This window comes from Passer montanus, unplaced genomic scaffold (genome assembly GCF_014805655.1).
Source record: "Passer montanus isolate IOZ18808 unplaced genomic scaffold, ASM1480565v1 scaffold111, whole genome shotgun sequence".
NCBI classification, from domain to species: domain Eukaryota; kingdom Metazoa; phylum Chordata; class Aves; order Passeriformes; family Passeridae; genus Passer; species Passer montanus.
In genome coordinates, this window is record NW_024357725.1 from 1,500,984 (window position 1) to 1,524,773 (window position 23,790).

General features: G+C 39.9%; 2 protein-coding genes across 3 annotated transcripts in view; one reads left to right on the forward strand and one right to left on the reverse strand.

The window, feature by feature from the left end:
• The window catches only part of ACSBG1 (acyl-CoA synthetase bubblegum family member 1), a 34,114-nt gene extending 24,375 nt beyond the window's left edge, over window positions 1-9,739 (forward strand). Inside the window, exons 8-14 of one of the 2 annotated variants that reach the window (XM_039731625.1) lie at window positions 1,266-1,442; window positions 1,918-2,099; window positions 2,720-2,953; window positions 3,526-3,743; window positions 5,505-5,644; window positions 6,631-6,877; window positions 7,951-9,739. In XM_039731625.1, coding sequence (XP_039587559.1) covers window positions 1,266-1,442; window positions 1,918-2,099; window positions 2,720-2,953; window positions 3,526-3,743; window positions 5,505-5,644; window positions 6,631-6,877; window positions 7,951-8,027 — 1,275 coding nt within the window. In that variant the 3' untranslated portion in view covers window positions 8,028-9,739. The remainder of the gene's footprint in view (window positions 1-1,265; window positions 1,443-1,917; window positions 2,100-2,719; window positions 2,954-3,525; window positions 3,744-5,504; window positions 5,645-6,630; window positions 6,878-7,950) is intronic. The other variant, XM_039731634.1, reaches the window with a different exon arrangement.
• On the reverse strand, window positions 9,144-22,919 carry IDH3A (isocitrate dehydrogenase (NAD(+)) 3 catalytic subunit alpha). The gene is made up of 11 exons (XM_039731650.1): window positions 22,803-22,919; window positions 20,545-20,607; window positions 18,768-18,851; window positions 17,530-17,644; window positions 16,798-16,985; window positions 16,449-16,582; window positions 15,680-15,782; window positions 15,533-15,597; window positions 13,328-13,412; window positions 12,688-12,840; window positions 9,144-10,797 (listed from the first exon to the last, which is right to left on the reverse strand). Exons 1-11 carry the CDS (start codon window positions 22,827-22,829, stop codon window positions 10,714-10,716), a joined length of 1,101 nt encoding a protein of 366 aa, XP_039587584.1. The 5' UTR covers window positions 22,830-22,919; the 3' UTR covers window positions 9,144-10,713.
• Between the last annotated feature and the right edge of the window lie 871 nt (window positions 22,920-23,790).

Below are 23,790 nucleotides of genomic sequence, written 5' to 3' on the forward strand. Positions count from 1 at the left end.
GTGCTGTGAAGCTTGAAGTAAAAGCAATGAATACAGACACATCTTAAAGACATTCTGTTCTTCCTAATGTGTGTCTCCCATAGCTGCTTGTCCAGTGCTGCCACCTAAACTTGGATGGCCTGGCAGCATGCTGCTCCTTAAAACCCTCTCTTGAGAGTCTCTGTTTCCTTAGGCCAAGCCTACACTTGCACCTTCTAATTTATTACAAAGGAATGTGCTGTGATAACAGGAATACATGTGGTTTATGTCTGTACTCTGCCATCTTGAATACTCTCATTTCTGTATCCTGCACTACCCAGTTTAGATTACAGACTCATCTGAGAAAAAGCTGTTTCTTTTTGTTATTTGGGGTTTTCTGGTTTACTTGTTTTGTTTTTTTTAGGGGGTGTTGTTTGTTTTGGTTTTTATTTTTGTGCACATATATCTTCTCCATTGTCTCTCACACCGTCACATATATTTATGCATCTTCCATGTGCTATGTTCTGATGATGAGGATATGCATATTTAGCATTCTTGAGCTGCATCTTCTGAGATAAAGTGGGAAATAGGAGGAAGGAGGGGGAAACATGATCCAGGTTCACTAAGAAGTCAAGCAACACAACTTCAAAACTATTCATGTATGTGCTGCCTCTCATGAGAGGTGTGGGTGTGTATGTGTCACTTGGGAACCACTGCAGTGAATATCCCAGAGGCTTCCAGGGGAATAGAGCACAGCTGCTGTCTTCCTCCTGAGTGCTTAGCCAGGGGATCATCAGTACCAGGCAATGAGTTTGTGGCTGATTCTGAATTGTCCTTTGAGCTCACTGATCACTGAGTATTTATTGTTCCTTTTCTAACTTACAGATACAGCACTGGTGGAAGTGCCGGTTTAATAGAAAGCCTGCAGAGCTGGAGAGTTGGAAAGGAAGGGGCAGATCAGTTTGTTTCTCATCCATCCAGCCCATGGCTGCCTGGCTGAGTGTGTCACTAGGGCATGGGGAGCTGCTAGTGTTCACAGCCCAGTCAGGCAGCACAAATGCTGTATTTACTTATGTTATCTGCTCTTCTGTATTGCTGCAAAGGTAATCTGTCTTTTGGCAGTGTCCCCAGGGAACTGACCGACTGGTGTGTGGTCAATATTGCAATGTCTTTCTGTGAGCACAGATTTTTCACTGTTTCATTAGTATAGCAAGAGGATAACAAGTTTGTGTTAAGAGGAAGAAAGGAGAAAAATCCAAATCAAAATCCCCACCATACCTAATTTGTTGTATTATTTATTCAAACAGATAACTTGGACATCAGCCCATTGCAGCAGAGCAGGAGGTATGCAACCTGCAGAGGTCCAGCAGGAGTCTATAGTCAGTTATCTCCCACTCAGCCACATAGCTGCACAGATCTATGACCTGTGGACTGGAATCAAATGGGGAGAGCAAGTTTACTTTGCTGAGCCAGATGCTCTAAAGGTACCTTGTCTTGCATTACATCTAATTAAGATTACACTTCTTTCTCTTAGAAAACATCCCAAGGAGAGAATATGATATTTGAAAAGTTGTAGAGGATGAAGATTGAGAGTCCATTATTGTGAGAGTTATGGAAAAATAAAGCTCATTGTATTTGTGATCCAGTGCTTGAGATTCTAATTAAAATATATAATTCATATTCATAAGGTTATTTTAAGGCAAAAGAAGTATAAGCAGTTTTTTGAGAAAAGGGAGGCTGGAGGAACTAACCCTGTGTGTTTTTCCTCCTTGTGTACATACCTCCTCCAATGTGTCAGACTGACACATATTAGTGCATATGGGTGACTGAAGTGGGCTCAGCAGCCCTTCTTTATGTTCTTCATATTTAGTGATGTTCTACAGAATGAAACATTCAGGTTTTACTTCACCAAAACTCTTTATCTCTGCTGTGTGCCTTTTGTTGAAATTATTATAACAGGGCAGCTTGATCAACACACTAAAAGAAGTGCAGCCAACATCTCACATGGGAGTTCCCCGAGTATGGGAGAAAATCATGGAGAAGTTAAAGGATGTTTCTGCTCAGTCAGGATTTATAAAGAAGAAAATGCTTTCCTGGGCTATGTCACTTAGCTTAGAGAGGAACCTGAACGGCTCAAACAGGTGTGTCATACAATGAGTGAGATTTCCTGCAACTGAAAATAGCAATTTGCTTGTAATAAACCCTGAAGCCTCAGTGAGACTCTTTGTATAAGTGGGTAAAATCTGCAACACAGCAAATATAGTGCTTGGGGGAGGGTGTAGTTATCAATTGTTATTGATATGAATTGTTTTACAATGAAGTGGGGAAATTTCTTATGCAGAATGGCATTCCAAATATCATTCCATGATATTCCTTTGCTCGTCTTATCATTCAGTTTCTCAGATAGATCTTGCCATTTTCAGATTTCGATGGTGTAGGTTCTCAGAGACACATTTAACTGATAAAAATCAGGAATACAAGAGCTGTGTTGTATACAAGAAGTTTTTATAGATTCTTTATATATTTGTTGAATTTGGATACCTCAAGAGTTGGAGGTAGGAAAGCTCCAAAGGTAGGAGAAACAGAAGACACCAAATAAATGAAAGAAGTATGAAGGTGAATGTATCACCTTACCTCATGTTCTAACTTCTGTCAACATCCAAAACCAAATGACAAATACATGTCCAAACAAAATCTGTGCCTGATTGTGTTTTGAAAACTTCCTAGATTGCTCTGACTTACTTGTGTATTTTGTACTCAGCAGTGATCTAAAGCAGCTCTGGACAAGATTAGCAGACTACTTAGTGCTTGCGAAAATCCGTAGTGCACTGGGGCTTTCTTCCTGTCAGAAGCACTTTTCTGGTGCTGCTCCTCTCAATACAGAAACACTGTACTTCTTCTTGGGTCTGAACATCACTCTCTATGAGGCCTATGGGATGAGTGAGACCACAGGCCCACATTGCCTTTCTGGGCCCTACATTTACAGGCAGCACAGGTAATTTTGCTTTTATTACTATTTTTTTAATATGATTGGTTTCATTTTATCTATGAAAAAAGTATTTACTAAGGTCAGCAAAGACACTGCAGCTTATTTTATTTTCCCTGAGTGCATTGCCACTCTGTTGTGACTTTGGGAGTCAGAATAACTTCCAGGTCAGAACTTGAACAGGTTGACTCCATAGCACACTGTGGCAGGAGCACTGAAACTGAGTGCTCCTGTGTTGCAGCATTATAGCCAAACACAGTGACTACCTCTGACATATACCCTAGCCCTTGGCCAAGGGAGGAATGCAAAACCTCAAAACCAAAAATGGTTTTATGCCTGCAGATACAGGGGGGAAAACAGCAAGCACAGGCCAAGACAGACTGCCAGAAAGTGCTCAGACACCTTGATAAATCTGCCCTAGTGAAGGAGTATTCCATGGCTGTTGGACAGTTACAGCATGATGATAATTGCAGTCACAGATACTTTGACAGTTTCAGGGATTTAGCACCTTGGCCACCTTATCAGTATTATGTTTGATGTTTCTGTGATCCTTGTGGGGTTTTTCTGCTCTTCTCTGGTAGCTGTGGTAAACCAGCACCTGGATGCAGAGTGAAACTGGTGGACAAAGATACAGAAGGCAATGGAGAAATCTGTTTCTGGGGAAGGACTGTTTTCATGGGTTATTTAAATATGGAAGACAGAACAAAAGAAGCCTTTGATGAGGAGGGGTGGCTGCATTCTGGAGATTTAGGAAAGCTAGACAAGGATGGCTTTCTCTATGTCACTGGAAGAATTAAAGGTAATAGGCAAAATCTTGCTCTCTGTTTATGGTAAATGTTCAGCACTATTCAGTCATCCATCAGTTGTAGTCCATCTAATGAAGTGTCTTTCCTCTAATACTGGCAGGATTGCCCTAACAGGAAAGTAAAATAAACTTTCCTGTGAGAAAACCAAAGTGTGCTCTGTGTTCAGGGAAGGCTTCCCTCTAGTCTAATAGGTGGAGATGATCCAGTTCATACAACCAGGCTTTTCATCTCCAACACCTTTACTCAGTATTAATTACAATTAGCAATATAAACTACTAACACAGGTTTAATGTGTCATGTTTGATTTGAATGCTAGCATTAAGCTGTCCAGTCTCCCTTTGAATCTTGCCAGTGTTTTAATTGCACATTAGAATGTTTAGGCAGGAAGGGGGGGCACCCTCTGCTACAGAGAAATTGGTGCTGTAGGTCAGAGGTTGGTTCCTCTGGTGTCTTAGGTTAAGTGTTTGCAGAGACCAGAGCTGAAGCACCAAAGCAGAAGGGAAAGCTACAGCTGAAGCCATGCACTTTGATGTTACTACAGGGCGCTGGCTGAAGGCTCATGAGACTGAGACTAGTCATGTGCTGACTTGGAGGCTTTCTTCATGATACATATTCAGACAGTGGGATTGGTCACAGGCAAGATGTAACTGAGGAAGAGTTAAGAATTTAGTAACTATCATCTTAGAATTTAAGATGAATCACTAGGAAGATAACACAGATGAGTGAATTCGTCACAGGTGGCATCATGTCCTGCTAGGAATCAGGACTGAAGTTGGTACTATTAATAGCCTGCACCAAATGCAGCTGTCTTCATTTTAACTTTTCTTGTCTGATTCATTTGCCTTTAGCACAGCAGTATCAACCCCTTGTTTCAATTCGTAACGTTTGTGGTTCTCTTATATCTGTCTGGATTGCTGAACTAATAGCAGTTACTCTAAATTACAGGATAGGTAGACAATCCGGGGTAAAATAACCATATATCCAGTTTCATTGAAGTTTTAAATCCAAGTCCAGATAAGGACAATGAAAAATTAAGGGCCAGAGAGATTGGTAGAGGATCTGAGACAAAGACGGACTATTACAAAAGGAGGGTGGAATGAAAGGAAAAGCTAGACCTAGAAAAGTGTGTCTGTGTTATTTGTTGAAGCATGTTCTGAACTGCTGAAAGACAATTATTTGAGCACAATTGGAAGTCAGCAATATAACAAAAGCAAAGAATTGCAATTTACTTAGAGACTACTCACGTTTGTAATAATTTCATGGAATATATATATTACACTTCAGAACAAATGTTGCTTTTATCAAGCCTTCCTCCAGTAGTAACTTATTTTTGTCTGACCCCTCTTGGTGGATTTAAGAATTGATTTTAATCATTGTAACAATGAACTTGCTTTTGGTGAGATAGCAACAATAGAATAGTGGGTGAATCCTGTGCTAATTTGGAAGACATGATCTCTCAAAGAAAAATTCCAATTATGTAACAGTCCCTTGAGAATAAGCTGTTACTGGATAATGTAAAAAATATCTGCTGCAAATATACTGGAGATCTGAGGGAGATCTGAGAACTTGAGCACACGTTCGAAAAACTAGCATTTTTGTTTTGAAGGTAATTAAGAGGATTTGTGATATTTGAAAATTATTATTTTGGAAAAAAAATCTTGTATTTTTTATGTCAGAATAAGAAGAGCCAGACATGAACCTGATCTCTGGAATTAATTTGAATTCAACTAATAGCCTTTCTTTTTTTTGCCTAGATTTGATTATTACAGCTGGAGGTGAAAACGTGCCTCCAATTCCAATTGAAGATGCTATTAAAAAAGAACTTCCAATTGTTAGTAATGCTATGGTGATTGGAGATAAGAAGAAGTTTTTGTCAATGTTCCTGACCCTAAAGGTAAACCAGTTTTAATATTGCCTTCAGTGAAGTTATACACCTGCACCTAACAAAAGAATAATAATTTTGAACATTTGTAAAAAGACCTAAAATTAGATGAGGGTGATGTTAGCGGGGGAAAAATCATGTAGCAACTACAGACCAATCCTAATGGGTCTAACTTAGGGTTACCTGATCTGCTAAACATCCACATATTTACTGCTGTTTATTCTACATGTACAAGAACTACTGTCTATTTAAATGCAAAATTTTATATAAGAAATGCTGGAAGATTGAGAAGTCTTTGTAACAGAACACAACAATAGCTTTTATGCTTACAGATGAGCAAAACAAATGTTTCTGTTATGGGCAAACCCAGAAACCTTCCAACAGAAACATTTCTCTACAATTTGTTATTTTTATGATACAAGAATGATGACCATGGAACAAAATAATTAATAGCCTTGATGTAGTATAAGCTTCAATAGAGAAATCACTGTTCTCCTAAAACATTTGCACTTCAGTTCTGTGAACATACCTAGTAAATGCCACTTAGGTGTTTTGAAGTTGCTTACCTCTATGACTGATAATCCCTATCTTCAGGTAGAATAGAAATACTAATTTAAGAAGTCTAGGAACACTTCTATCTCAAGCTGTTTACATTACACCATAATTCCACTGAACGATGAGCTAAATGTTTCCCTGTAACAATGGAGTCATTTGGAAAATATGGCAGAAATTCAAGGTCAGAGATGGATTCTATGGCCTAATTTATTCACACATTTTAAGTCTGTTCATGACATCTGCATATAAGCCAAAAATATTTGCATTTGGTAGCCAAGTGGAAAGAAAAGCCCTTTATGATCTGTAGGTGTTTCTGCTTTTTCAGGCTTACAGAATGTGTGTTTATCCTGAGCCTTCTTCCCGAGGGGGAGGGCCTGGTCAGAGAACCTGGCAATGCCTTTTAAGAGTGACTGTTTAATGATTTCATTCATTTGATATTTTAGAGTGTGCTGGACCCAGATACATCTGATCCTACTGACATTCTCACAGAGCAAGCCAGAGACTTCTGCCAGAGGAGTGGTAGTAAAGCCACCAAAGTGTCCGAGATTGTAGCTACAAGAGACCAGGCGACCTACAGAGCCATCCAGGAGGGAATTGACAGAGTCAACAGCACTGCTACCAACAGGGTTCACTGCATTCAGAAATGGATCATCCTGCCAAGAGATTTTTCCATTTCTGGGGGAGAACTAGGTAAGACTTACTGATTTATCTTGAGGTACACAAAGTTAAGAGGCTGCTGATCTAAGAAGATGCAGTACAGGAGGAAAAAATGGTTATGCAGTGTGTGGTAAGGAATATAATTGTAGTTTTTGCTGTGCACACATTTATGAATCTGTGTCATTTGCATGTAGAGCTCTTATATTTCAGATTGTCTTGGGTAATTAAGCAATTTTGGTTAATTCCATGTACATTAAAGTATTAATAACTTTCAGTAGTAATACTGAAAGTGATGCCTGGAATGGCTGCCTAAAACAGAGGCTAGACAGAGTTGAAAGAGAAAGGGTAGGTTTTTCTAGAAAGGCCTTCAGAAGGTACACCTCGGGCAGTGCAGGAGGGTCACAGACTGCACCCAAAATGGACAAGCCTCACATGTTGTTCGGACAGATGTAAGTTTGGTTTCTTTGCATGCTGAAGGTTAATGTCCAGTTACAGCTTCAGGTAGTGGAGTCTCATTCCCCTAGTTTGCCCCCCCTGCCCCCCACTTCACTGTAGTTTACATTTTTGGGGCCTGTGAAAAAAAGGTAACCTTGCGTTTCAGGCCTAGGGAGAAACTTTTTTTCTGAATAAAAGTGGGAGAACAGTAGCTGACAGGCTATGGAGTTTGAGAGCTATACACTAAAGCAGTCCTGATCTGGAAAACGTAAAAGCTAAAACTTAAGGCATCAAAAGTTTCTCTTTGAAACAAAACAAAACAAAAAAAAAAAAGGCAGCAAGATAGCGAAAGCCTGAAAATGGAGCCCAAAGCACATTACTAGGCTCTTTGAATAAACTGGGAATTGTTTGAAAACTTCCAAAAATATATTTCTAGCAAAAAAATAGTAGCCAGTTACCACCTTCTTATCTGCAGCTCCCTTTGGAAGTCCTCATGCTTATGTGGAGGCAACCTCACATATCACACTTGCTTCTCACTTTCAGCATTTATCTGTGCTTAGAGGGGGGCATGTTCTTCCCAACAGCTCTTCAATAAAAAACTCAGGCACCAAAGCTCAAACTGAGTAGGAATTTTTGTTCCTATTTCTGGAATTGATTCTCCCTCTTTTAAGGTCCCACAATGAAGCTGAAGCGGCTTGCTGTGCTCGAGAAATACCGAAATGAAGTAGACTCCTTCTATAAAGAATAAAAAGTGTTTCCTCCAAGCATTAAGAAAGATCTGTGAACAAAAGGAAGTATTTTCTCATCAAAAGCATTAACAAAGATTTATGCTTTAAGTTTGCAGTCTATTGAACCAAACCACTAGAAAGCTGCTGTCAGTTTAGTTGTTCTTGATACTCACCTTATCATTTGTCCTCTCTTTACAGAAGCATCTACAGTGTGTCCATTGTCTAATACTGCTTTTACTTTATGACCTTAATGACTAAAACATCTTTCTGTGTTATATAAAGCAGATATAACTAATTCCTCTAGACTGAAACATGACAAGTTTTTTGTAGTCTTCCTTTATTTTCTTTTCTTTTGTTCCACAGGATGTTTCCTGTAGCTCATGATATATTTTGCTAGATAGCAGTACTGCTTAATGAAACTGTCATACCACTCCAGTGAGATAAAAAAAAAATAAATTAAAAAATCAAAAGGGCTGGGAATTTCTTTCCCTTCCCAGAGAACACTTTCTTTTTCACTAACACATTTCAGAACCTGAAGACATTCTTGTTTCTATAACGCCTAGAATTCAGACTTCTGTGAACACAGCAGTTCGCTTCTTAAGTCCATGTTGGAATATGCATTACTATTTCTTATAAAAACAAATAATCAGAAGAAGTAGGGGAATAGCTCCCTAAGACTGAAAGGCACGAAGGAATAATGACAGGAGCTCTCACATTTAAATGCTATTACAGAAACTTCTTTAAAATTGTTTCGTGCTTTTCTTTGAGCAGTGTTCGTCAGTGTGTATCTGCATGTTTCAGTATTCACATTGCACTAATCATGACAAATGTGGGCTGTATTTCTCAACTATATGCAAAATAAATCATATTATGAGAAGGAAATGCTTGGCACCAAGTTGTCTAAAGGGTGTGTTGTAAGTGATCACTGGCAGACAGCTCTAGTAGCTCACACAGGTAAGGCAGGCCACAGCCTGTTACTGAGACGAAGAAATGATGGAGAATAGGATAAGGTTTCCATAAAAGTTCCATACCAATCTCACACATCTTACAGACGTAAGATTTCTTGCAAGTACCAATAATCAGCTCAATATATAAGACAAAGCAGCAGCCTAGGATTATAAAAACAAAACGAGCACTAGGACTTCGAAAAGTTTATTCTTCCCCATTTTGTGCGCAATGGTAATTCAGAATTTCTTTAACAATATTAATCTGAAGGAAACAAGGAAGCAGCAGCTGGGAAAACACAGAAAGAAATGTTGCCCTATTCACAAAAAGCTGAGTGTGAGAGGAATAAATCTCCTCCAGCTTGTCGTTAGACTGTATAAAAAAGCTGGGATGCTTACTTTAGAGAGTAACACAAAAAGTTGTTACTCCAAAGTTGTTTTACTTCTGAAACAACCAGCCCTAAACAGTCGTAATAGATATTACTCCACTTAGTTACCTTCTATGAATAGAATGAAGCTGTAAGAAGCCTGCTTCTGGCAGGAGGGATAATCCTGTGCTATACTAACGAGTTTGAAAATACATATTTACTTGTCAGGTGCAGGAATGGAAGCAATACCTTGATAGTTACAGATCAGAATGACTCGAGTGACAATCTGCATCTGATGGGGAGAGGAAGGGAGGGCAACGAGTTGCTTTTGCACCCATGAAGCTTAGTAAGCAAGGAAAAAATAGATTCAGATCCCCTTGAATAGGGATGAAATGTATTTCTGGAACATAGGCACCAGAGCCAAACCGCTGATCTGTCTTAATCCATTTAGGACTTGTCTCTTACATTCAGAGATTCTAGAATAAAATTATTAGTCAATACAGCAAGACACACTGAACACACTGTGCAGAAACTACAACACAAAAAGCATTCTAGCTGAAGTAATGAAATATTTAGTGTAGATTTGCAAAGTTAATACTTTTCCTTCACAATATATGGTGGAAGTAATTTTGTATTCTTTTCCCTCATTAGAACTCTATTGTAAAGTGTGTTTCAGAGAGGAAAACTTGGAAGAATTATTTTGGTATATAGATTTGAAAAATAACTTTACTTCAGCATTAATTTTCACCCCTTGTTAATGGTTGTAGTTTTTTTTTTAAATACAGAAATAGATTAAATCTCTAGAATTTTGTATTTCTTAATTCATGCTTTTTGTGGGCAGGGCTATATTTCATGAATCACCAGAGTATTAAAGTGGTTTTCTTGTTGCTTCTAACACAAAATTGCTATTTTAAGTTATTTTATACCCGTTTCTGTTCATGAAGATCATCTTGTGCTACTCCTAGTCTGAAAACCTCTCTTTTTAATTTCAACAAGCTCAATAAAGTAGGCCTTAAACATTAAGGTGCATTTATATTTCACTAATCTGTTACTGGTTTGTTTGCATAACTTTTTATGTGGAAAGTAAAACCCTCTAATTGAAATGGAAAATATTAGACAGTTACAGTGCCAATAAAGGAATTCACTTACATTAAAATGTTCACCAGATAGAAAAAAAATAAATAAAACAAAGCACTTGGAAAAGTCCACCGAAAGCAGGCACAAGCATCATTTGTAGCCATTTGGACTAGATTTATTAATGGAGAGGCCTCAGCTAAAAAGTTTGCTCAAGAGATAAGCAAACTCTATGCATGTGGATATCAGGTTACATATGTTGTACTCTGTGACATGCCCTTCTAGAGTCCTCAGCAGGAGGAAGAGGAGGAGGAGGAGGTTTAGTCTTTGTCCTGTACTCGGCGGCAGATCTCCTCTGTGAATTCTGAACACTTAGCATTGCCTCCCAAGTCTTTTGTCAAGACCTGGAAGAAAGAAAGAAGAAATATAGTTAGTGTTACTGAAATGTATTATGGGGCCAGTCTTGTCTCTGAACAATTCTGGATGTTCTCATGATATGTTGTCTATAGATGGTAAATAAGGTGAGCAGGAATACATCAAGTTTGAGTTCTGCACCCCATAAGAAACTTCGTCAAAAAGGACTGTGCAGGGAGAGAAAACCTGAGTATACATGAAGTACTTAAAATGTTACCAGATTTGAACGTGATTTTAACATGATTTTATCCTAACTACAGGAATAAAGTGTGTGTGGTCAAAGCTCTACAAAGTGCTTCAATGGTGTAATTAATGATTAAGTATTTACATCTTCAGTAAGAAGTCTGTCCTTTGGAAGTAAAATTCATATATGAAGGCTCAGCACAAGGACAACTAATTGAGAGTAATTCAGAAAAACTGGGTCTTTTTTTTAATGAAACCCATGCAGAACGAGCACAATAACAATAACTCTTAATGCTGCATGTTAACAATTCTCAAAATTTGCTTGTTTATTTAAGAGAGAGGAAATGTAGAGTTCAAAGACTCTTTCATCAAGTGCAACTACTGTCTGGCATCACGAAGACAGTACAATAAAAATAAAAAAGTGGGTAACATTACTAGCTAGATTAAAGCACTCTGGGAGATAATTAAAATTGTTAGTTTCCCTCCCATACACACGTATCTTAATTAACGTGTTGAGGGGAAGGGAGGAATAACAAGCAAGAGAAGCAATCACGGTTACTACTTTAGGACCTTGTAATTTAAAATTGCATTTATGGGGCTTTTCAGTTAAAAAGATTGTATCCATTGTGAGCATATAATTGTAACATTGTAAGTAGCCATGTCACAAAACTTGCACTGTTATTTTCCATGGCATTACTGACCTACAGATGGAGGATATCATTCCCAGAGCAGTAAATGGGAACTTTTCAGGAGTACCTCTTTATTCAGTTGTAAGTTTAAATTTTTTTTAACTGGCTCCTACATACAGCAAGATAGCTGCAAACTTACAAAATGATGGCAACTTTTGGTTTCAGCATTCCTGTTACTTTTAATTACAATGCAGCTTCTCATGGTCCTGCCTAAAATAAATGAACCAGCGCATGACTAGCTAATCCTCTTTAACTGCAATCTTCAAAATCTTTCCAACTATGTTTTCAAGAGATGGACATGAATTTAGAAGAGTGAACCAATAATGGTAAAACTACAAATTTGTCAGGTTTCAGAGCATAAGCCTCCTCTCCCCCCAGTATCCCATCTGAGTCATTAATCTGAATACACTCTCTTCCAAAGAGAAACATATACAATCCTCAGAGAAAAAAGTTAATGCTGGATAAAAACTGTTCTTTTTTAGTCAAAAATGAGTGAAAGCAGTAAGAATGAAAAAAGAAAATAATTAAGCTGAAAAAGCAGAAACAGAAGTATTACAGTCAGTACTTAAATGCTATAAACAAACTGGATGATGAAGTCTGTGAAAGGGAAATGAGTGTCCTTCACTTCAGGATGCAGATTTCAATATGTATGCTTCATAGGTTTCATAAATTTTATAAGTGAAATGCCAAGAGTTACTCGAAACTCTGATCCCCTTCTTGAAAAACAGACATCCAGTTCACTATTCTAGAGTTTATAAGCTGTAGAAATCTAAGACAAGCATTGCTGAGACAAAAGGAATGCTACAGCCTGTCCCCTTATTACTGCAGGGCATATTTAATATCACCAAAGATAATATAATTACTGTCAGAGAAGGGCAGTGGCACTGCTCATGGAACAGGCCAGCTCAGCAGGCCATTCCCCACCTGGTGTGAATCTTCCATGTTAATTCTTGCTTTGATACGATATTATTTTAATTCAGTGCATTTATTTGCACAGCCTCATGTTACCTTTCCATCTTTAATGGTATCGAAGCAAGCTGACTCAATCTTTTTGGCATGGTTGTGCATTCCCATGTGGCGCAGCATCATCACAGCACTCAGAAGGAGGGCAGTTGGATTTGCCATGTCTTTCCCTGCAATGTCTGGTGCTGTTCCATGAACCTAGAAATGAGAGTAAACCTATCTGTTATGTCATTAGAGCTGATTAAAATGTCCTAGGCAATTGTGCAAGCAACCTGAGCCACAGGTCCTCATGTTAAAACAGGACTTACTTTGCTGTGATACAGTCAGTGGAAAGGAGACACCAAGGACCAAAACAATTCAGTTCAAAGACATCAGAAAATGAAAACTAGGTCACCTAATATCTTTAAGTCGAGCCCATCAAGTTCTATTTCATAGAGGGTATTTATCATACGAAAAGTGGGAAAATAAAGTATCGGTCAAAAAAAGGATATGCAGAAAACCTACATGGAGTATTTACTTTAACCAGTCTCTCAGGGTAAAGCACGAGTATCTTCACAGTAAAACAGAGTTCTAGGAAGATCTTTGTTAGGTAAATGTCAGCCACAGTTTATGGCATGGAAAAGTTTAGATTCTCAAGCTGAGACAAAGTTATTACTGATCTGCCTTTGTGTGTAACAAGACTTACAGATTCAAAAATGGCCACACCGTTGGCACCAATGTTTCCACTGGGTGTTACTCCAAGACCTCCAATGAGTCCAGCACACAAGTCACTGAAAAAAACCCAACCACCAAATTAAACAATCCATGAGTTTTTCCATATACAGTTTTCTCTCTGCAAAGTATTGAAATGTTTTTATCAGTCAACTGCAAATATAACTTAATTTATACACCTGTATAGTCTGAGAATAATATGGAAAAAGAACAGACAGTGTTAGTCACCTGTACCCCATCAGAACATTGGAAAATTCTTAGAACTTAGCAGAAGATGATGTAATAAAGGAAAATTAAAAGAAAATTCCAAATACTACAGTAAAGCTGATAAAACACAGGCACAACAAGAAGTACTAGAAGCACAGCATATGTGTAGAAATCTCAAAAACAAATGGTATGTACAGTTCCCTGTAACTATACAAAAATCTTACTTCTTCTGAAGGGGCCCAGAACTACTTTTCATATGTAAATTCCTTCTAAAAATGTGGAGGAGTTTTGCTGAGGTAGGTGAATTACTGGGGGTTTTGTGGTGTACTGTGTGCAGCTTAAGGAACGTTTTCCAAGTGACACCAGACTAGCTTTTCCCATCTCTACTCAACAGCCTGCAGGTCACAAGTCTGACATTAGCAGATCATCAGATATAAGCAATTTGCATTTGGTTTCCACAAAAATTAACATAGGGAACGACAAACCAACTGGGCCTGTTGTCATCATACTGTACCCTCCGAGCTGAACACACTGATTAACAAGCTCTTAAAACTCTCTTATTTTCACATCCATACATAATTATTGCCTACAGACTTGGCTCACACTAAGCTAACTTAGTCCTTAGCTTAGGACTAACAAGGAGAAAAGTTTGGATGACTTTGCAGAACAATATTTTCAGCTAAAATAAACCACTTAAGTTACAAAGAGCCTGGGGAAAAACTGAATACAGTCTCCATTTGTCACTCTAAGTATTTAATGCTTTTAAAGAAAAGAGATTGTCTTCTGCCTATTCAGACCTATTCAGTCTAAGGAACCTGCTTGGCATTTTGTTCATACTTTTAGAGCAGCAGGTGAGACCTCACCCAGTGGTGACAGTGTCCTCTTCAAGAACACTCAAATTTATTGAAAATTTTTAGAATGATGAAATTTTTTATGGAATTTCTACGAGAACTTTAAAATGGTTGATAGTGAACTCTCTGACATGGTATTGATGATAAGACTCCTCTGATTTGATCTCTCTTAGTTAATACTCACACAATAAAAGCTGCTGTGAGAGCCCTGTGCACACCTTCACCAATTCTTAAAACAAGAGGTATTAGAATCTGATTTTTCTTAGCATGCACAGCCTTATCACAGAGAGAGTGCTGTTTTAAGAGAAGCCTAAGAACCATTTCTTCTTATACGTAAGTTACCTTTAAATTTATTATCTGTACAAAACCAGGAGATGGATTCTAATAGTTGAACTTGTAAATAAAAATCCCAGTTCAGGCTCTTTTCTCAATCTCTCCTTAGAGGTGTGAGAAGAAACTATTTTATATAATACACTTAATAGTTCAGATTAAAACACTTAATTTTACAGGTGTTTAATGGAATTTACACTCTACCTAATAATTTTACAGATGGAAAATGTGTGCTGATAGGTTTTGCCTTCAAGACACAAAGAACCTCTAGTATTAATGTTACTCAAATATAAAATTTAATTTGACAGTAAGGAAAAGTAATACATAAACCAAGAGCTGGCAGAATATTAAGAGGCCACACATTTAGTTCTTCAGTGACTAAGCAGACTGATTTAAATGCATGATGAGCTCCCTGTGGACATCATAGTCCCACAGTCACACTGCACAATCTGTTTTAGTGCTGAGGATGAGAAAGTTTTTCTCTAATATCTAACCAGGCATTCATTCTCTATTACAATGTAAGCCATTATATTCTTCATACATTTGGAGAAATTTCTCTTTGTACCATCTGAACAATATTCATAGCCTCCATAACCAGAAAGAGATTTTTTAAGATAAGAAGTACATTCTCATCACATAGCCCCTCCCATTAGTATATTAATAATTGAAGCAGTTAACGTCTGTTAAGAAGTCTGAGTGCATAGGATGATCTGGCTTGCATGTGACCTCAGTGATGGTTGGGAAAGTATCAGTATTTTACATGTTGGGAGTTTAAATGAAAATCTCCATACCTGAGGATGTCACCGTACAAGTTTGGCATAACAAGCACATCAAATTGAGATGGATCTTGAACCATCTAGAAGGAAGTATATTTTCATTCAGGTTAAGAATTTGAACTTCAAAAAAAAAATAGCCACAACTAAAACATAAATACTCACATTCAGACATACAGTATCCAGATACATTTCATTAAATTTAATATCTTTACAGTTCTCTGCTGCCTCCCTGCATTTTCTCAAGAAAAGCCCATCAGACATTCTCCTGCAATTAGACAAACAAGAGAATATTGCAGTTACTGTAAGGAAGCATTACTGAAGATAAAGAAAACTGCATGCTATGTTAAATTAGAATGCATGTGGTTTAATTAGAATAACTGCATGTGGTTTAATTAGAATAATAACTGCATGTGGTTTAATTAGAATTCACAAACTTCATTTGTGACTATTTTTCCCTCCTAAAATACTTCTGTATCAGTAGTTTAAACAGCATACATTAATTCTCAGAATGACTTATATTAATTTATGAAAGGCTTAGTGAATTTGTGAAGGTGATGTCACATATCATCACATGTGGTATGACTCAGTTCAGTATTAAGTGGTGTGGAAACTGCAAAAGACAACAGCCACTTTCATCCTCAGTTTTAAAATTAATTTTCCTTGTTTAGAAGTTTCTAAAATAAAAGGTTTGGGAGGAAGGATTACTACAAACTTGCTGATAAGACCATTGGTACACAATTACCTCAGCCCTGTCAATACTGAATCAGTATTGCCCATTTTTCTTAGGAGGCATTTACTTGAATTTTTCCCATTTTACTGACTCTGAGTGCCATCAGCAAAAGTTTCACATTTGAATAAGACTTAAGCAGTTATTTATAATTAAATTTTTGGAGATTTTTTTTTTATTTTCTCAAAATAAGTGTCAACATACATAATATTTGCCTTGTGCACAGCAGTCACGTGGCTTCTCTGATTGTTTCTGGCATACTCAAAAGCAAACTCTGCAATGCGCTTGCTGGCTTCCTCTGTGATCAGCTTGATGCTCTGCACAACCCCATCAACAATCTGAAAGACAGGAAGTGCATCAGCAGTGCAAGTTCCTTCTTCCCATTTGGAACCAAGCAGCAGAACTCTGAGTGAGGCAGAATGCATTTCACAGTGGAGGAACTTTTTAATGGGTGCCAAACGTAATAAAAAATCCCACTGAAGCCCAGCGAGATGGGCCAAGGCAGCAGTGCTGAAGCAGAAAGGCAGCAGAAGGCAGCAGCTGAGGCACCCACCACGTGCTCGATGCCGCTGTACTCGCCCTCGGTGTTCTCGCGGATGGTGACGATGTTCACGTCCGTGTAGGGCGTCTTGTAGCCCTCGATGGACACGCACGGACGCACGTTGGCGTAAAGGTCAAAGGTTTTACGCAGCAGCAGATTCATGGATGGGTGCCCTGCAGCAATTGGGGTCTTCAGAGGCCCTAGAGGCAAAAAAAAGGTACACAAGGATGAACGAGAAAATAAACCCCTCCATGGATCTGACTGCTGAAACTCTAGGTAAAGGGGGACTCCTACAGAGGATCTGCAAATTCCTGTTCAGCCCTTATGCTGGAATGCCATGGGAATTCTCTGTTCTGTCAACTGCTGCACAGGCACATTCATAGCTGGGTAAAGACCAAATTGCGAGCCTTACATGGAACAGATTTTACAAAATGTATTCATTAAAACATATAAAGATACTGCTCATTAGTACTGTAGATATTGCATACTGCTGTGCACCTTAGAAATGCCTTCTGCAGAGAGTCCAAAGGTTGTAATGCACCCAATTTCAACTACAACAACTATCAAACTTACGCCTTGGAAATTGCACAAACCTTTCCTGCAGGGAATGTTCCAAGATTACAGACAACTACCTGACAGGCTGTCCCCTATTTTATTGTGCTACAGAGGAAGAACTTTGACTTTACAACAAATTCAGGATAAACACAACAGTGTTTAATACCTGTGTATTAACCCCTAAAATACCTTTTAATCCCATTTTGTTTTTATCCATGGATTCTTTGGCTTCTGGGGGTATCATCCACTTCCCTCCTGGTCCTTGGATAGCCGTAACATTCCTCTCTTCCCACTGAATAGGTGCCTAAACACACACACTCTGTGTTAATTTTAATGTCATGACTTTAAGTTTTAACTATCACAAGGTGTGCAAGGAATTTTGTCCAGGCCTTTCTAAACAGTATTTTCTCTGGTGAGTGAGGGTTTGAACTAAAGTAATTTTTGAAAAAATGTAATTAAGGAAGTGGAAATGAAATAGTGTGAGCAGCAAATCATCATAAATGTGAATACCAAAATGGCACCCTAGATGTCATATACACAAGTGCCATTTCTTTAAAAGTTTTAGAGCTGTTGAGTTCCTTGTATACAAGAGACAACATTTTAAAGCTGAATTCATTGAGGACTCATCATCCCCACTAACTGGAAGACTGTGTATGACAAAGATGTGCATCTGTTATCTCAATGAAAATCTGCACATGCTCCACAATGCTTTCTGAATTTGCATTCACCACAGGACTCTAGGTGGAGACAGGCTGCCACCCATTCATTTCATCAGGAATGACCACAAAGGAAAAGATACAACATTAAAGAAACTTCACATTTTCAAATCCGCATTGGATAGTTGTAATAAAAAGTGAATATGCCTGGGTGTTGTTACTGATGTGGAACAATTTAACAGGCATCTTGCCTGAAGAGCTGTATTTCCTTCCAAGGAAACTTGACAAGGTCTGGGAAGTTTCTCAGATAGGTAAGAGAACAGTTCTTCAATACAAGTTTTCGTGTCACTGAAGTTAATGTGTTTGGCAGCACTGCAGTTGGATTGCTAAAACGAGCCAGTCCTTTCACACACACTTTTGACCTGCACTTGAAGTCATAATAAATGAAAGAACATCCTCTGTCAGTTGCTCAGGATTACTACATCAACAAGGTGATTTCACATGACATTGAGTTCATATTTCCAAAAATCAAACACAGCATTTGCTCTCAAGTCTCTACTCTTCTGTCAGCTAACAGTTTCAAGACGTGCCTTGGTATCACATTCCTGTCATTTATTAGCTGAAGCTTCAAATTCTTTCAATGGAAAAGAATTTTAATAGCTTAAATATGACTTAATCTCTTAAAAGATATTTTAAGCTTTTTTTAATATGCCTAATTAATATTTGTTGCTGTAGTTCAATTTGCAATGCTTATAGCAAGACATGACTTACTTTGGCAGCATCAAAGATCTTCATGACAGCAGCAGAAATCTCGGGTCCTATGCCATCTCCTGGGATTAAAGTTACTGTTTGCACCTAGGTGAAGAAATATCAGTAGTACAACAAATGAATGTTTGTTTTCCACATAGAGAACATCTTCATGTGTTGTAGGAACCAAGTAACTATTAGAAAACAAAATAATTTTTTCCTTTACCAAATATTCACTATGAAGAACAGCAGTCCTGGACAGAAGTGAGAAGGACTGGCTTGCTTTCCAAGGGAGCGTGCAAATGTTTTGAGAGAATTGTTTAAAAATTCGCCTACTACCTACTCCTATTTCAAAACAGAGGCTGAATGTGAAAGGCAGATTCCTGCTCAGTACTCCTTGAAATTAATGAACATAGCACGCTTTCCTCTGGAAATATGGAGAGCAAGTTGCATTACCTAGTTATGGCTCTGTTCCACATATGTCTACAATATTATCAACATGCTGCATGATACTGACACATGCTAGAAATTATTACGTGTATGAAAAGTTACATTCACCTTAAAAAAAAAGGTCATGCCAAGCTAAACTTCTCAAGTGACCACCTAAAAATCTCAGACCCATTTTAAACAATACCAACTTATTTACCTCTCATAATGTCCTCAGTTTTGTTTCTTTTATCATTATCAAACAAGTAAAAAAAAAAAATGGACAGCCCAGGCTCAACAAATGGCAGGGGAAGAATGTATTCGTCTTGGAGGAAAAAAATAAAATTATGATCACTGTTCTAAAGGTACATGCTCCAGTTCATTTTGTTTTAATTTAAAGAGATCCAACAGCTTTTATGAGCTCATTATTACCTACAGAAAAGGCAGCTCACATACATTATCTGAAGAAGAAGAGAATCACCTCACAGGCCAGCACTTCAATATATATTGACTAATTGATTTTTTTCACTTTTGAGCCCAAGAAATTCACTGTGCACAACAAAGAGAGCTACAGATAAAAGAACACTGCTTCTGAGCGAGCTCTTACTGATGAAATGCCTTGAGAGTAGTATGGTGCTGTCTGTCAGCACTGCAGGGCTCCACCTGAGCCCAAAACTGTTGTGTTTTCAACAGAATCAGCAGTGCCTCATCTTCTGATTTTTATACTGTATAAGTGATCCTTCTGTTTCTTTTCTAACTGTTGTACCTGCTGTTCTACAAAACTTATCATGAAAAGTCACAGTTCCTCTTTAAGTCCTGCTTAAGGGTGCTGAGTCCTGCTCCTGCCTTCACCAAAAAACGGCCCATGGGCACTAAAAACACATACACAAAAAAGAAGCAAAACATCTACAGGGAAATACACAACATGTAAGATAGTTTAAAGAGGACCTTGAAAAGGCAGAATTTTAGATGCAAGGAGTTCTAAAAGCAGCAGTAAAGTAAACCTAGTGCTTAGAGGGAAGTCTGCAAAAGAAAGAAAATGAGAAGCTTCTCAACAATCTTTCTACATTGCCCAATATTTATTTGCTTATTCCCAGATGAATTCCAGAAGACTGGCTTATGTCTATATTTTGTAAAACTTTCCACACCACTTCTGTTTTTTGCTAGAGCCTTTTATATTCTCACATTGATGTGCAATTGCCAATGACAGTGATTAACTGATATAAATCCAGGATGGCATTAAGAGCATGCATGTTCACTTGTTTGGCCCTTTATTTTTTGGGAACATAAGAGTAACAACAGTGATCTTATAAATTTCCAAACCCGCTTATTGAGAAACTTCTTAAAAGAAAAAAAATGGGACTATTATACTCACAGAATTACCAAAACTTCTGGTCACCTTTTTTTGGGTTTTGAAAGCACCTAGCAATCGAGAAACCTGCAAAAATCCAAAACAAAAAGATGCTCTTTTACTGCACAAATGGGATTTTACAAGTTTAACAATATTGCAGCAAATCTTCTTTTTAAAGTCGTATTGCTTTAAATCTCCTATCTCAAACTAGTACAAAAATCCAAATGAAACCAGAGTAGCCAGTGCTTTGCCAAGTTGCAGTCGAGCACTGAGAGCAGCAACGCCTTGTGGGTATTCTTAGCACAAGGTGAGCCCAGGACAGCCGCGCTTTGCCCCACGCTCCTGTCCTGCCTGGGAGCCCCTGCACCCCACCTGGGATCCTCACACACATCATACTGGAAGCAAGGCTGCAGGAATTCTAATTAAATACATCATATGCTAAGGATGAAGACATGCAGAAATCAAAGTGAAAAATAAAACACTTCATTGGTAGCAGTTGGGTGGACAGTATCTTTACACATTTTAGGTGATGTTTCTAAAACTACTTTACATTAGTGTCACTTCTTCCATTCAAACTGTGGTGAATTTTGTTCTTCTACCTTTTATACCTGTAGGTGTTGTACTGTTGCCTTCTGCATGCCAGTAAAAATTCTGATGGCATACAGAATTCAGTTTCATTACACTGAAATGCACATTGAAGACAAAATTCACCATAGCAACAAGTCTACACATCACAGTCAAAGAATTACATTTTCTGAGTATTCTGAACTGGCATTAAGCTGCAAAACTGGGATGGTATCTAAGCTTGGGCTCATACCCAACTGAGCACCATGGACAAAATCCGCACGGACTGGTCACTCGCGCTGCAGAAAAATCACAGCCTCCCAATCTCAACCTCCTCTCTAGGACCACTGATGCCTCTGGGACGTAAGAGCCAGAAGACTTCTAACTGCTTATATTACTTCAATTCTGCCATACTCACATATGCAGGCTGTCTGCAGCTATCAGGCTAGAAATTACTTTGACAATTTGTATTCCTCTCCTGTCCCACTTGCATTTGTTATTTCTTTACTGACAGAATGGTGTGGCAAACGGAACAAACTATGTTGACACGAAGAGAAACAACTAGAAATAATATAAATCTTGTACTTTAATGATAATATAATACTATATTATAAAATAAAATGATTCTCATATTGTAATGAATGCTGGGAGAGAAGTAATCTAAGCTAGATCTATTTTTACTTGTAGTCCCACATGAGATGTACAAGGTCACTTGCAACAGGCCAGCAGTATATACCAAAGCAGGCCCTATGGTTGAGGATGAAGGTAGAGCAATCTATTTCATTTCACAAATGAAAGAGATTGAAAGCAATAATTTCATTTCACAAATGAAAATGTGAAGTTGACTGTACAGGTAAGTGTTCTCATGGTACAGTTCCTGCATATAGAATCAGGATTCAAATTCCAGAGTAGCCCTGGAAAGGGCACAGTCTGTCTTGTCAGAAATCATGGGCCTAGTACATTATACTGAAGTTCAACATTGGTAACACCAACAAAGAATCCACCCAAGGAAAACTGATCCATTCTGACCTTAAAGTCACGTGTCATGATTAGCTCTTGACAGTTCTTCCTTACTTTAGCAGACAGGTTAAATGGGGAGGCCTCAATGACTTTGCCTCAAGCAGGCTGTTATTTAAACGTACAAAATAAATTTCATTTACTCAAGGCAAAAAACCGTATTTCCGTGACAGCCCCGGGATAAGGCCTGCGTTTCAGAATGGTTCAGAGCTGCAGATCCCAGAGGACAGGTGCGGGGGCCAGAAAGCCGTCAGCCAGAGGCCGGTAACAGTGCTCCCCAGCCCGGTACGGCGGGCTCCTGGCGCCGATGGCGTTCCCGGGCCGTGCTGTCCGCCACGCGCGCCCCGGGAGCTGCCCGCAGCCGCGGGGGTCCCGCCGCTGCTGTGACCTCTACGGCGCGACCTCTCCGCAGGCCGCTCCGAGGGATGGCGCGACGCTCCCCGGCCCGGCCCGCTCCAATAACAGCCCCACAGCCCCTTCCCGCCGCCGTCCCGAGGAGGGGAGAGGAGGAAGGAGAGAACCCGAGAGCGCCGCGGGGCCGCCATTCGGCCCGAGCCCCGCGGCCATTCCCCCTCGGAGCGCTGCCAGGGCCCGGCGACACCGCGACCTTGCGGCCGGGCGGCCGCTGCCTCAGGCGCCACCAAGCTCCGGGGCGCGTCCCGGGCGCCGCGGAGCAGGGTCCGGCCCGTCCCCCTGCCTACCGTGGGCATCCATGCGGTCGCGGCCATGACGCGCCAGGGCACCACGGCTGCCAAGGCCCGAGAGCTCCGCGCCCGCCGCTAAACCGGAACCGGCGCGCGGGGAGCGGCGGCCCCGCCCCGCCCCGCGAAGCTCCGCCCTGGGACCGCCGCTGCGGCAGCGCTCGCGGCCCCTCAGCTCCCGCCCGCCGCCGCCCGAGGCGGTCCGAGCGTCCTCCGCGGCTCCTCAGCTCCCGCCCGCCGCCGCCCGAGGCGGTCCGAGCGTCCTCACCGGCCCTTCTTCTGCGGCCCGGTGGTGGTGCTGCTGGGGAGCTCCCGGTCCCGGCGCGGGAGGCGCCGAGGCGGACGGATGCGGGTCGTTTATGGGGAAAAAAGTAGTCGTTGAGAAAGACGCCAGATTGTTCAGAAGCCTACTAAGCCCATGTACTTTAAAGTGTTAAAGCTGTTGAAATCGGGACAATTTGAGACCTTTTTGCCCTCATTTCTGAGGTACTTGTCCCGTTATATTTAAAAGCTGCTGCTGTGTCGGAGGGGCCCTGAGGGGGCAGTGCCCGTCCCCGGCGGCGCTGCCTCCGCAGCCCGGAGCGGCCCGCCCGGGCTGGTCACTCGCGCTGCGGGGCGGCGGGGGAGCCGGGCCCTGCTGGAGAGCAAAGCACCGAACTAAGGCAGTTTGAGCTCGTACCTCTGGGAATGACCGCTTTAAAAAACTTCTGCTTTTCTTACGCTTGGCAACATTAAAGTTTGAGGTTTGTCGCAGACTAATTTTGTACCAGTTTTTGGTGATAGAGTTAGCAGATTTTTAGCAGCCTTTCCAGTTACTTAGCTCAGTATTGGTAACTCAATATATACATAACGAACAGATCTATTCATATTGCTTTCTTGTGTTTGTGACTGTATCTGCATCTACATTGGTAGGTTGAACTTGGATTGAAAATTGGGGGAAGGGGAGATATTGCGGAGAATTCTTTTACACATTTTTCAACACCCATTT